The sequence below is a fragment of the Belonocnema kinseyi genome, chromosome 6 (genome assembly GCF_010883055.1).
Source record: "Belonocnema kinseyi isolate 2016_QV_RU_SX_M_011 chromosome 6, B_treatae_v1, whole genome shotgun sequence".
NCBI classification, from domain to species: Eukaryota; Metazoa; Arthropoda; class Insecta; order Hymenoptera; family Cynipidae; genus Belonocnema; species Belonocnema kinseyi.
Genome location: NC_046662.1, coordinates 131,191,832 through 131,207,471, shown reverse-complemented (window position 1 = coordinate 131,207,471; position 15,640 = coordinate 131,191,832). Strand labels below are relative to the sequence as shown.

Genomic DNA, 15,640 nt, shown 5'->3' with positions numbered 1-15,640 from the left:
CATAAAATATCGGTCTCAAACTTTGAGAAATGCAAGAGCCGAAAGAAAACTACGTTAAAGTACAAAGGTTAATAATAAAAGATGTAAAAAAAAATATTTCAAAAATCAATTCCAACGGCATCAGCCGGTAACGTTGTACACGAAAATACGGAACCTGGCGGCCACTAGACGAGGCTCTAGAGAGTTCGTATTTTCGTGTACAACGTTACCGGCTGATGCCGTTGGAATTGATTGTTAAAATATTTTTTTCTACATCTTTTATTATTAAACTTTGTACTTTAACGTAGTTTTCTTTCGGTTCTTGCATTTCTCAAAGTTTGAGACCGATATTCTATGTATAAAAAAAGTTCGAACGTTCAAATAATTTTGAGGTTCAGAAAAAAGATGAAATAATTTTCAGTGAAGTTCCTACCAAAATGCAGTACCTAAACGTACTTTATTGTACTCTAATATATTTCCCAAAGTTTCAGCTCGATATTTTCTTTACAAAAAAAGTTCTTAAGTTCAAAAGAACATTCAGTGAACTGAAAAACTGTTCTTAATATAAAAAGATGAATTTTTAACCAGTCGGTACGATTTGAAAAAAAACTTCAGTTAAAAACAGTTGCATTATCAACCAAAAAGTAAAGATAAATGAATAAATAAATAGTTTATGTTTAAGTGTTGCTTCAGTGATTTTTGGCGCGCAATTCAAAATTTTAAAATTTCTTCTTGAGCTTCAAGAGTCCAGGAGAATATTTTTAAAAACTAAAAATGTATAATCGTAGAACTTGATTACATTATTATCAATTCCGAATATGAATTTTTAATATAAGAGAGAAGGTTATTTTATGAATGATATAAAAATACGATTAATGGAATGAAGCCTCCAACGAAACTTACAAATCTGAATCAATATCTGACTTTTCAATCAAATAAAACAAATATTCAAACGAACAGTTGAAGTTTGAACTAAAAATAATATATAATTTTAAACAGAAAATGGAAGTTTCATTCTTAGTTTAAAAAATTAATGAATAGTTGAACTTTATACGAAAAAATATGAGCTTTTAACTAAAACAATAAATCTTCAACTGAAAGATTGGATTTTTCAAACAAAAAAATTGATTTTGACTAAAAAGGATAAATTTTCAAACAAAAATGAAATAGTTTTTAAATTCAAAAAATCAATGTGCAACCAAAAAATACGTATTTTGAACTGAAAAGGATATGTTTTCAACAAAAAAATTCATTTATACTAAAAAATATCGATGTCAACCAAAATCGACATACTTAATTTTTAAATTTGAAAAATCAATGTTTAGCCAAAAAAGACTTATGCTCAACTAGAAAATATATTTTTTACCCGAAAATTGAATAATTAAATTGTGCAATAAAAAAAAATGTTCAACTAAAGAGATGAATTTTTAACAAAAGAGTAACTTTTAACCAAGCAGTTTTTTCACAACCTAAAAGATGATTTTTCATCTAAAATGATACATATTTACCTGGAATAATTACATTTTTATCCAGAAAAATGAATTTTTAAACATGGAGATTAACATTTACGGAAAAAGATAATTTCCTACAAAAAAAATTTTAATCAATAAAGAGGAATTTTCCACCAATAAATTAATAGTTTAATTTTTAGTTGGAGAAATTAATTCTCAACCAAGCTGATGAATTTTCAACTAAAATAATTAGTCTTTAACTGGATTAAGTGAATTTTATACTTCCCACATTTTCTACAAGAAAGGCGAATTTTTCACGAAGTACATAAATTTTGAAACAAGTAGTATCATTTTTAAATAAAAAATATAAATTTTCAAACAAAAATAGAATAGTATAATTTGCCGATAAAAATCTAATTCTTAACGAAAAAAAAACAACATATTTTCTGCCAATTAGTTCAATTTTTTCCTGGAATAGTTAAATTTTTCTATGAAAAAAAAGAAGAATTTTAACAAAACGGTTACATTTTCAAAATAAGATAAATTTTCAATTAAAATGATGAATCCACAAACAAAAATTAATTTTTATGAAAAGAGCGTAACTTTTAACCGCACGTAGTTGAATTTCTAACTAAAAAAATATAAATTCGCAACAAACAATGTAACAAAAGTTTCCATTATATAGGAGAAAAACTCTAAAAACTACTTCAAGCACTTTCTTTCTTTTTTTTTTTAATTTAGAAGAGAGGACTTTTAAATTGTGACGAGAATTCTGACTTGGAACAGGGACCGAAATTTTTAAAGTAATGAAAAGTTGAATTTTGAGATCAAAAGTAAATTTCCATCCATTTCTCGGGCAAGTCGCCACCCTGGCAGTAGTTAAAAGGAGTGAAAACACGATCAAGCAAGAATCTCGAGCGCACACCCATCCGGGCGCTAACCGCCGGGCAAAGACGATAATTAAAATCCTCATTTAATATTTTTCAACTCTTCCTTCCTCCTTTTTTGCCATTTATTCCCCGTTCCCTCAATTGTTTATACTGACTTTAAGCCCTCGTCTCATTGCACTCATACCCAACTAAAATCTCAGTTCTTCTGAGGCATAAAAAATGTCTCTATGAGGTGTGTCACAGGTACAATTAGAAGGAATTAAATATATTGAAAACACGTTCTCTTTGGGAGAATAGAAACCCGTGTGGCGGTCGCTATGGAAATAGAAGTGAATAAGTTTAGGAGGCATCTTATTCTTATTGTGGCATTTTAGACAGATGGAAAAATCGCGCATTCAAAATAATAGAATAATCTTCACTTTTGCGCTGGAGTCTGAAAATATTAATTTTTCTCTATTGTACGCTTATGACCGGGTAAGGCCCGTATTTTGTTAAAAAAATTTTCAATCATCCACTTAAGCTACTGTATAGTCTTTATAGAAATCGAGAATGATCTAATTTAGCGTTAAAATTCTTTTTCTATAATGTTGAATCTTCTGAAACAAAAAAGGGTAGATACATACACTGGAACCGCAGTTATATCCGCCTTCCTAGAACGTAAACATTCATTTATATCCTCCCTGAAGGGGATCCCACCAATGCTGCTCAGCGAAGGAGTAATGGCCGCGCTGCGCTCTGATTAGCTTGTTTGTCACGTGGTACTGCGAGGTGGTGGATGACAAGCGGATATAAATAAGAGTTATGCAGGGATATAAGCGCGAGAGGTTACAAGTGCGAGAGGATATAACTGCGGTTCCAGTGTATTACTATCAGAGACCATAGAAACCTACCTTACCGATGTTCTGCAGCTGTGGTGGTTCGTGCTATGTTTCCACAATATTCTGAATGGCTTCATCAAATTATACTACGCAATTTTGGTGTGAACAACTTCAAGGTTATTTTTCGTGACGCATTACATTTTTTAAACTGCAAAAACGTTATATTTCAAACGTGTCTAGATGTGTCGATTATAATTTAGAACCTTGTAGAATATTTTGACAAAGAGGGGATATATTAATAGATAGAGATAGTAAATCATCTACAGCATGTATACCTTACAGAGAAAAATAGATGGAAAGAGAGAGAGAGCCATGTACTAAATAAAGTTAGAATTCAAAGAATAATTTTGTAAAATTTGTAATATTGCAGAAGGCTTTACGATTGAGCGACTCGAAAAATACCAGCAGATTTTTAAGAGGTCCTTTTACATACAGTGGATCACTGCAACAGTTGCAGAATTTATTGATATAGCTAGGATGCGAAATAAACTATTAGCCATGAAGAAAGACTTTATATTTCAAACGTGTCTAGAAGTGTCGATTATAATTTAGAACCTTCTAGAATATTTCGACAAAGAGGGGATATATTAATAGATAGAGGCAGTAAATCATCTGCAGCATGTATATCTTAGAGAGAAAAATAGATAGAGAGAGAGAGAACCATGTATTAAAAAATGTTTTAAATCAAAAATAATTTGGTAATATTGCAAAAGGCTTTACGTTTGAGCGACTCGAAAAATACCAGCAGATTCTTAAGAGGTCCTGTTACATACAGTGGATCACTGTAACAGATGTAGACTTTATTGAAATAACTAGGATGCGAAATAAACTATTAGCCATGAAGAAAGACGTTATATTTCAAACGTGTCTAGAAGTGTCGATTATAATTTAGCACCTTGTAGAATATTTCGACAAACAGGGAATATATTAATAGATAAAGATGCTAAATGATATGCAGCATATATAGTTTAGGGAGAAAGAGATATGGAGAGCGAGAGAGAGAGGGGGGGGGAGAGAGCTATGTATTAAAAAATGTTTAAAATCAAAAATAATTTTGTAAGATTACAGAAGGATTTGCTATTGAGTGACCTGAAAAATACAAACAGATTCTTAATAGGTCCGATTACATACAGTTGATCACTGTTGCAGATTTAGAATTTTATATTGATATAGCTAGGATGCCAAATCGGCCATTTGAGATGAAGAAAATACAATTGGAAAACGCTTGCTAAAATTTATAAAATAAATCAGCTACATAAATATTGGACTTGACTAAGAAACGTTGAAATCATCTTTCATATAATAGAGTAATCTGCTAAAAAATATTCAATGTATGAACAAATGTTTTAAATAAAAAATAATTTTGTAATATTGCAGAAGGCTTTGCGATTGAGCGACTTGAAAAATATCAACAGATCAGAACAGCAGATCACTGTAACAGATTTAGAATTTTATATTGATATAGCTAGGATGCAAAATAAACTATTAGAAATTAAGACCAGGTAGGTCCCCCTGTAATAATAATATTACATCAACTGTTTGAGATGAAGAACATATAATTTGAATAATTTGAATGCTCTTGCTAGTATTTATGAAATAAATCAGGTACATAATTATTAGAGTTGACTGATACAAACGATGAAATCATCTTTCACCTAATAGAGTGATCTGCTGAAAAGATTCAATCTACTGACTGCCAATTTCACCAACTCTGATTCAATCCATGATTAAATAATCATGATTATTTTTTAATCATGATGATTTTTTAATCGATGATTAAATCAGAGTTAACCAGCGACGCGTTCTACCATGCATTTTCAACCTCTGATTAGCTAATCATATACTTTGTTCGTAATAAGGTCTAGTTTCTAGGTCATTCTGTTGTAACGGCGACTCTGATTAGTTAGAACGAAATTCTTCATGAACACTCGGCGCAATATTGGCATATGATAAGATTCCCAAAGTTTGAGGTTACGAGTTGCTTCAGTGGCAAGTGTAATAGAAGGGAAGTGGCAATTTTGTCTGAATATTCGTGGCCTTCTCTAAACGTGGTTAAGTATTTCATCATCATCAGATGAGGATAAAATATCATTGTAAAACAGAGCCATATTTTCTTCCTGTATACTGCACTCACTGCACTTGCACTTGAATTTCGGGGTTATGTTACTTTAATCACTGATTAAACTCTATAACCCGCCATTATTGGGCGGTTAACTTAACCCGTGATTATCTTCCCCTAATCACGATTAAAAGAATGGTGGAACGCAAAGTATTAATTAAATAAGGTTAATCAATGATTAACGATTTAATCAGAGTTGGTGTAATCGGCCCTAAGTAAATGAAAACTTAGTTTGATTAAGAAGAGGAATTTGGTTAACAGATTTTATGATGGAGTGCGCCACTATCAGGTACGCTGCTTTTCATATAGTTGTAACCACGCTTCTCCTATTAAATCTTGTATGCTCTTAAATCAAGGTAACTAAACTATCAAAAATGTATGTAGAAGAGCGAGAAAGAGTAGAGAAGGAGGAGGAGAAAAGGAGGAGAAGGATGACGATACAGTAATGTTGTAGTTAAGACAAGTAGGTACTGAAAATATTGGATTCAATGATTATATCATCCGAATCGCATGTTGTGTGGCATTTGGATGTGCAAATAAAAGGAGCGCAACAGCTTTAAAATATCAACAACAAAACTTAAAGAAACTGCAGGTAAAACTTTGTTCATGCGTACTAAGTGTATCTCCATTGTTTGCACTGCACTCTGTTAAGAGTTTGATAAATCCAGTTGAATAGATAAGAATTTCTTATTAATAGAATCGTGAACATATTTTTGTTTCAACTATAGCAACTTATTAAACTAAAACGTAGTTTCATTAACAAGAGGTCTTTGGTTTATAGACATTACCATAGAGTGCGCCACAATCAGATATGCTGCTTTTCTTATAGTTGTAACCACATTTTTTTCTCCTGTTGAATCTTGAATGATCCTACATCAAGTTAAATAAGCTCCTAAAATATATGTAGAATAACAAAATAATATAGGGATTTGAGGAGGAAGAGGAGAATATGATAATGATTTAGTTAAGGTAAATAGGTTCTGAAAATATTAGATAGAATGATAACTTATACTAAATATTCTGTTAGACGTTTAGAATTAAATAGAGGCCCTGGTGGACCGAAGGAACCGAATGGAGCCTTACAGAGTACCCGTAAAGACCCCATTGGGTCCTTATTCGGTTCCTTTATAAAAAAATTGAAAAAAAAGCAAAATCAACTTTTAAATTGTTGAAATTCGGATTCTACGTTAAAATTCCCAATGGGGTCTTTACGGGTACTTTGTAGAGGCCTCATTCGGTTGTTTCGGTACACCAGATTTCTTAAATATAAAAATATCTTGAATGATTAGGCTGAAGGTTTTAATTTAAAGTTTGAGGATACACTATTTTAATTTTTTTAAACAAAGAAATTCTCCTTTTACTTTTGTAATCCCACATCTTCGTTTTTATCAATAGAAAGCAATAAAAAATTCATTTGTAATTAGAGTCTCTAATAAAATCTTCACTTTCAGATTTAATATTCTGTCAGGAGTGGTGCCGATGTAAATATTCGGGACCAATTTCCTGGCCAGACAAATCGAAAAGTTTTAGATACATTTCTATAACTGCGATTTAGCGACACAATTGAAATAATAAATCATTAAAGAATTTTTATAAAGAATCGAATTTTCCTGACAAATAAATGTTTTGGACAAATAAATAACGTCTAAAAACAAGAAATTACGAGTATGTTACAACTGGTACCCCTGGTGGGACACAAACGTTATTGAAAGAAGAGAGAATTGTAAAATCTTTATCGATTGCGGGCTTAGAATTTCCGGCAACATAATAAATAGAATACAGGTACGTAACTTTTGAAAAGCGAATCTTGTAGTTTGTACAATAATTTTTAGTTATTCTATGCGACTGTGTTATAGAATTTGTAACGCAAAAATATTCTTGAAGATTTGATGCTGAGTTTTAGGAAGTTTATGGTTTGAAAAGGATTATTACATCTTCTTAAGTGTTCCAAAATCTTTAGATTAGAACATAACACTATTTATACCACTCTAACGTCAAAATCTCAACCTTGAATTTATTCTTTTGCCGTTCGCTTTAAAGATAAAGAAAATATTGACGAAGGTAAAATTCTCTTAAATTCTCTGTAAATTCTTATCGGTTTATCGCCTTATCGGTTTTAAGTCATGATGTATTCAGAGATATACTTTAAGATGATCTTTGGTAAGTTTAAAATTTCAAGCATGATCTTATTTTGTGTAAGATTATTTTTAGTAAAACAAAACTTAAGATTATCTTAATGAGTTTTCGGCAATTTCCGTAATAATTCTCATATATCCGACAATTTTATTCGTTAAAACATACTTAAATTTTGACATTTAAAAGTCGATTAAAGGTGTATTTACACGCATGTGTACTACTCACCAGCCAGCAGGAAATATCATAAGAGTGAAAGAGACAGAGAGCGGAAAATTAGAAGAAAATAATTCTATATCTTTTACTCTAATGACTGTTCTGCTGACTTGGCGCACAGTGGGAAAAAGGTACATTTTTTGGTTCAAAATACGACTTCGGCTGACCGTTTCATAGATTTACATTATATCAAGATACTCCATCATGATACAATAAACAAAGAAAATTTGTATAAGCAAATTATTTGTTGAAAATGTGTTTACTATCATTTTCAATAATTTAACGTTTTTTAAAGTTATATTGCAAGAAATTTAAATGGAAACAACATTTTAATGAAGTAAATTTCTCTTAAGACTATTCTTGTTAAAATTCTAAACAAATTTAATAACAAATGCATTATTCAGGCATTTGTCGTTAGAAAAATTCGTTTTTTTTTTCTATGTCAATTGTTTAAAATTAGGAACCTCGTGATAATTTCAGAATATTCATAATTTTTTGGTCATTTTTATGATTTTATCAAACAAATCTAATAAACAAATGCATTATTCGAGTACTTATCGACGGAAAAATGCGTCTTTTTCATTGTCAGTCCTTTTAGTTTGGAACTTCATGATAATTTTAGCAACATCCTCCCTCCATTAAATGTCTCATAGATCCATATAGACCTTCTATAAGTATCTAATTGTTCCTAATGGTTTCTATTGGTAGTGCTACTTAGAGAAAATTTGCCACATAGAAAATCCACAAGTATCTATATGGATTTCTTTGAGTGTATTCTATATGGATTTCCTATTAGAATTTGAGATGGTTTCTGAATGGAATTCCAAGAGCGTCCCTTTTATTATAAGTATTTACATGCATATCCATACAGGATTTTCCTGTCGACACACTAAGTCCCTCAACATCTACATGGATTTATATGAATGCTCCTAACGTGTAATCTATAAGAAATTACAAAGAAGATTTGAATTGGTCCCTATATGAATATACAAATAAGATTTTTTTTAAATTGTGCTAATTCCCTACTTCTATATGATTTTATATGTATTCTCCTGACATGTAATCTATATGAAATTGCAAACAGGCTTTTAACTCATTTCTATATGGATTTTATGAGTAGGACCTTTCTGACGACGCACTCATTACCTACTTCTATATGGATCTATATGGGTGAAAAGGGAAAGGAAAAGGGGGAAAGAGAAAAATGGAAGGGGAAAGGGGAAAGAGAAGCATAGGAAAAAAACCAGGGTAAAGGGAAACATTCCCCTTTCCCTTTACCCTTTTTTCATCCTCCTTGCATTTTTCCCCCTTCACCAATCTCCTTCGCAGTGTTCCTTTTCCCTTTCCACTTTCCCCTCTTAACTCTTTCCTCTTTTATTCTTCTATTCCTCTTTAGCGTTTCCGCTTTCCTTTTACACCATTTACCCTTTCTTCTTATCTTTATTTCCCCGTTCCCTCTACTTTTTTCCTATTCTCCACGTTCACTTTTTATTTTTCCCATTTTCGCCTTTTCCTTTGTCCTTTCCCTTTTCATCCTTCCCAATTTCTCATTTTTTCCTTCATTTGTCCTTTCCCCCATTCCATTTTTCTGCTTCTCTTTCCCGTTTACCCTGTCCCTTTTAAGTTTTCCCTTTTCATCCTTTCCCCGTTCCATTCAACCTTTTTTCTATTTTCACCATTTCCCCCTTTTCCCTTTTCTTTTCCTCTTTCAATTTTCACCCTTGCCCCTTTCTCATTTTCCAAAAAAAAACGGGAAGGGGGAAATGAAAAAATGAGTAAATGGGTGAAGAGGACGGGAACAGGTTGGAAAGGGAAATATTAAAAGTGGAAGGGTAAAGGTAAACAGAAAAAGGGAATAAGGAAAAGGAAAAAGAAAGGAGAATATGTGACACCGGAAAGGGTGCAAAGGGAGAGGAAAAGAGGGAAAGAGGGAAAGAGACAAATAAAAGGGAAAAGAGAATAGGAAAAAGAAAAAGGGTAAAGAGAACGAGGAAATAGAGGAAGGGGAAAGGCGAAGGTGTGAAAGGGGAAAGGGGAAGCGGTTAAGGATAATGGGAAAATAAGTAAAGGGAAAGAGGAAAAGAAAAAGGGAAAGGGTGAAATGAAGAAAAGAGAGAAATGTTGAAGGGAACGGGAAAAAAATGAAAAGGGAAATTTTAAAAGGGGAAAGCGAAATAGATCAAGGGAATGGGGGAAAGGAAAAGAGGAGGAAAAAATAAGAAACAGGAAAGAGTGAATAGGGAAAGAAAAGGTCGGAAATAGGAAAAGGGATAAATAAAAGGGGAATTTTGTGATGAAAACTTCAGGGAATGTGCTTTAAGATGTCTTTCGATGGAAAATATGATAGGAATTCAAAATCGTTGTTTTCAAAAGTTATTATTAATTTGTTTCTGATGCTCAGCGCGAATCGAACACTTGTAACTTCCAGCGTTTCGTTTAGCGAGAGAAATTTGAGCAGGCAAATACTTCTCGCGACAAAAATTCGGAGAAAGGTAGACTGAAGATTTTTGGAAAGATTCAGATCAAAATATTTAATAGTTTAGGAGTGGTTATGACTTTAGTGAACGTCAGCGCTGGAGTTTTCGAGCTTACTATACACTCTTCCATGCCACGTTCTCTCGCTAGAGAGTTTTTGCTTATAATATGATATTATGAAATTTTTTAGTGAATAACATTAAACAAAAATAAGTTTACAAAATATTCATGAATTTTACTTAATTTTGAATGTATTTTTCCTGTTTCTTTAGATTTAAATGTAGGATACTTTAATGTACACCTAATGTTTGCACGAACATTCGTCTTAACTCGTAAGCGACCTTGAACATGCATTTTGAAATCAAACCTATGCACAAATTTTCTTACACTTTGTCTAAATCTATTTCAAAAATAAAACAGATCAGTTAGTCCTTAACTATGTTCTGGACCGTGCACACTAAATTAAATTTTAAGATTAATAAAGTTGAATATCTCTTGTATTTATTAATAATCAATCTAGTCACAAATTTTCTATTGTTTTTTTAAAATGGAAAATATACCTCTAGCAATTCAAGGTAGAAAACGAAAAAGAGCTGAGAGTACATGGACGGAAAATGTACACAGAACTTCTAAGAACAAGGTATACCTTTTAATAATCTGTCGATTTAAACAATTAATGTTTTACGGTTCTATCAAGTCCCAATTTTAAATAAACAGTAAATAAAATTTGTATTTTATCGATTTTGCACGAGATAAATGTTTGTAATATTATATTAATATTTTTCATTGATTACATTTTTCAAACATAGGCAATCTTGTTGAAAAAGAAAATGCTACGAAAGTATTGCAATATCTGCACAAGAGAAGTTGCATTCCAAATTTTGGGAATTGGGAGATTACCATAAGCAATCCATCCTTCTTAGTGCTTTGATGAAGTTCAATGATCCAAAAAAGGTTAATGCTCACAAGGTTTCAAGATTAGCAACCTGGACTTTTTTATTTGCTACTGATGAGTCCACATACGCAAAATACGAAAATGATTTGAAAAACGTGGAATCCCCTGAAATCGCGATTCACAAACAAGAGGTACAATAAAATATGATTTTTGGAAATAAGCTGATGTCCGAGGAAGGGGTTTTTTGCTGCGAATTTGATTATGCTCAGAATCTTGCGTTACCCAAAATTCCGGTCAATGAACAGTTTTACAAACGATTGTTGTGGCTTTATTAGTTTGATGTTCATGTTTATGGTTGCGAAAAGAACTATATGTATCCTATATTAGAGGGAAATGTCAAAAAAGGGGCAAATACTGTATGCAGTTTTCTCCACCATGCAATACAACAAGAATGTGATACTTGTTATCACAAAAAATTGTTCTTTTTTCTGATGCATGTTGTGGACAAAATAAGAATTACACAGTATTTGCATATCTTGTTACACTTTCCATGCAATTGGGTGTCGATATCTGGGATATCTTTCCAGTTCGGGGTCATTCATATTGTCAATGCGACCGTAATTTTAGAATGTATTCGCAGAGAAAGAAGAAGCTAGAACGCATAGAAACTGCAGAAAAGTACATTAAATTAATAAGAAACTTTTGAGATCCTCCGTTCACTATGGTACAGTGTGGTGATAACATTTTGAATGCTTATGAAAAATCCTTTAAGATAACTGTATCGCATCCTAATAAAATGGATTTATATTCAGTAAACTAAATTTGTTGTATTTTTATACAATAACAAATTTAGGTTTTATCAAATTTATAAGCCATACATTGGCGAGACACTCAGTCCCGTGCGGCTGTACGCCACGGAGCTTTTGATACGCACGAAAACTCTAGCGCCGACGTTCACTAAAATCATAACTACTCCTAAGCTATTAAATATTCTGATCTGAAACTTTCCAAAAAGCTTCATTATACCTTTCTCTGAATTTTTGTCGCGAGAAGAATTTGCCTGCTTAAAATTCCCTCGCTAAACGAAATGCTGGAAGTTACAAGTGATCGATTCGCGCCGAATATCAGAAAAATATTAATAATAATTTTTGAAAACAACGGTTTTGAATTCCTATCGTATTGTCAATCGAAGGACATCTTAAAGCACATTCCCTGAAATTTGTTTTAAAAAAATTCAAAAACTGAAGCACTGAGCACGAGTTGAAGTGAAAAACGAATTAAAATCAAACTTTTCAAAGAAGTCAGTTTTTTGGTTTTATTTTGAAAACTAAAAAAGTGACAACTTTTTGTCTAGAGGAAAAAAGATGCACTATAAAATTCTATGTCCAGATATGTCCTTTAAAAAATTTTAAACCAAAATTTGTTTTGAAGCCTCCAGGGGACTATGATTTCGCACGAGAAAATTCTATACGCCCTTATACGATCCGGCCCCTCAATTGTAGTCTTAACCTACGGACGATAACGAAGTACGCCCCGATTCCTGCTCCATTTCGCAACGTAGGTGCAATTGCAGCATAGGGGCGTCGCCTGTTTTTTGGCTGGAAAAATGGTATTTTACTGCAAAAGACTATTATAATCTTTAACTGAACGATAAATGAAGCGATTTGACCAGACGGAAGTTTAAAAATATTGTTAGTTTTGTTACTACGATAACTACCCATTTCCAACTCCTCGTTTAATATTATCATTGCGATATATCGTGACAGACCCATATTTAAGACATCATAGTAACAATAATTTTAAATTTTTGCCTCATCAAAACAATTCATCTAACGTTCAACTAAAGATTCTAATAGTTTGTTGCCAAAAAGAAAAATTGTTTTTCCTTCCAAAATAGAGGTGACACCCCTATTTTGCAATCTAACCCGCAATGTTTTTCGCAAAATTTGGGGACACCATTGTCAGAATTGTGAGAAAAAAATAATAAATTAGCAAACGATTCTAAACGTTCAAATGCTGCCGTCTGCTACCCGCTGGTTTCCATCTTTCGCAAGATTCATATTTGTCATGAAAATAATTATTTCCTCGACAAATTGTTTGAGTTTACAACATTTTATTGATCCGAGGATATCGCAAAACCCCGGATATTCGACAAGTTTTCTTTCTTTCGTTCACAAATCCTTTGGAAAAAACATATATGGAATCAGTGCCGTACCTATTTAAAAAAAATCAAAGTTGGATTGGACCAACAGCCTTAAGTTCACGTTTAATTTAAAACCTAGTATAATGCAAATCCCCTTTTCCTCCTAAATCTTAATCTAAATATTGTGAAAAGAATCATGCCGAAAAGCAGATTTTAAAATAAATTAATTTAAATGAATTACATTTTTTTGCAATGTATAATTTCAGTTCATTTTTTTAAACTTAAAAATTTGAAAATATATTAAGATATCCTTTTTTATAATCTAAAGTACAAAGACGTTTTAAATTATATTAAATATTGCCCATTATTTACAGTTAATATTAACAATAAAATAATACTTTTAACAAAAGAAAAACTTTAAAAACAAGAAGATATACCTATACACTTGATATGTAACACCGTTGCATAACACTTCAGTTAGATATCATCCCTTAAAATAGTATTTGCCATTCTTAAACAATACTTTGATCATTTGGTGCTTTGTAAAATTGAATTTTATTAGCTTTGTGCTGTTCCCGATTACTTTTTTATCTAAATTTACAATAAAAACAAACGCACTTCACCATGTTTTTTAAAAATTTCAATGCTGCGGATATTTGATCTTAAAGGAGTTTTTCAGTTTTCTTTCACTTAGAAAATAGATAATGTCGCAACCCTGGTGGACCGAACCAACCGCATGGAGCCTCTAGAAAGTACCCGTAAAGACCACATTGGGTCCCCATTCCGTTCCTTTAAAAAAAAACTAAAAAACAGCAAGATCAACTTTTAAACTGTTTAAATTTTCGATTCTACATTAAATTTTCTACTGGAAACTCGCGGAGTAATCACAATACTTTTTTTTGCTGCGGTATTAAAGTTAAAAAAATATATAAGATCTATAACACCTGTTGACTGCTACTTACAGATGATGCGTTTGAAGTGTAACAGTCAACAGGCGTTATACGTCTTATATTTTTTAAAACTTTTTACCGTTCAAAAAAAAAACTATTGCGATTATTCCGTGACCTTTTATAAGAAATTTTAACGTAGAATCCGAATTTCAACAATTTAAAAGTTGATTTTTCTGTTTTTTTTTTTTTGTTTTTTTTTTGAGTTTTTTAAAAAGGAACGGAATAGGGACCCAAAGGGGTATTTACGGGTACTTTGTAGAGGCTCCATTCGTTTCCTGCGGTCCGCCAGGGAAACATTACTAAAAAAACTCAACGATTATTTAATACTATCAATAAACTACTTGTACTGTGTTATTAAATTCAATGTTTTTATTTTAACCAAGTTCCTTTATTTTGCCATGCATTTGCAACGATCATAGGCCAACTTATGGTCCAACAAGGCATGGTTCCGCCAGGCGCAAGTAAAAAAAACTCAACGAATGAGGTGGCAGGGTCCATATCATGCCTAATGTGGCAAGTCTCTCTGCGGCGAGTCACAACTGCGGCCTTTCATATCTGAGGCATGTCACATCTGCAGCATGTATCTTCTGCGATATATCACATCTGCGGGATGTCACATCTGCGGATTGTCTCATCTGCAGTATGTCATATCTACGGCATGTCTCATCTGCGGCATGCCCCAACTGCGGCATCTCTACCCAGCAGCATCTCTCCCGCGAGGAATTTCTCACTGTAAAAATTACTGAACTGAGGCAAGTCTACTTGGATTAATTATCTTCTCGGTGGCATCTCTCCCCCGGAAAAAATTTTCGGGTTCATATTAAAATATTAAAACTGCGGCAAGCCTCCCGGGACTAATTGTCACATCTGCGGCATCTCCTACCTGCGAAAAGGCTCCCAAGTGGTGTCTCTTATCCGCAGAAAAATGCTCAAGACCACATCAAAGTGGCAAAACTGCGGCAACTCTCTGAGGACTGATTATCACATTTGCAGTATCTCTTGCCCACGGCAAGGCTCCCCAGCGGCATATCTCATTCGGGAAAAATTTTGCAATCCACATCAAAGTGGCAAAAACTGCGGCAAACCTGCCCAGCGGTATCTCTCCCACAAGACATTATTTTAAGTACTTCCAAAGATGGCACAACTGCCGCAAGTCTCCCCAGAGGCAGGGTGACCAGATGACTGGGCAGGAAAAGCAGGACACCCCACTCCTTACCACCTCCCACCATTAATTCTTTTCCGCCCCTAGCCCAATTTGTCGCGTTATTTGAAAATTAAAAGTGATTATCCTGTGATTATAACCTGTGAATAATAAATATAGAAAATAAAACTCACAGCGACAGATTATTATTTACAAGACTAAGAAACTTAAAATAGAATTTAAAAAATGTAATTAAACATAACCTTGTAATGGTACTTACGTTAGATTTGTACAGTGACAGAGACATAGGAACACTTTCCCCTTTGCAGTCATCGGAATAGTAAAGTGAAGAACGAGAACGGGAAACACA

At 32.8% G+C, this 15,640-nt stretch overlaps 1 protein-coding gene across 1 annotated transcript in view; it reads right to left on the bottom strand.

Moving 5' to 3' along the window:
* Positions 1 to 15,634, bottom strand: part of LOC117174439 (putative uncharacterized transmembrane protein DDB_G0290641) — a 72,312-nt gene extending 56,678 nt beyond the window's left edge. Inside the window, exon 1 of the mRNA XM_033363561.1 lies at positions 15,551 to 15,634. Coding sequence (XP_033219452.1) covers positions 15,551 to 15,577 — 27 coding nt within the window. The 5' untranslated portion in view covers positions 15,578 to 15,634. The remainder of the gene's footprint in view (positions 1 to 15,550) is intronic.
* Positions 15,635 to 15,640: the final 6 nt, after the last annotated feature.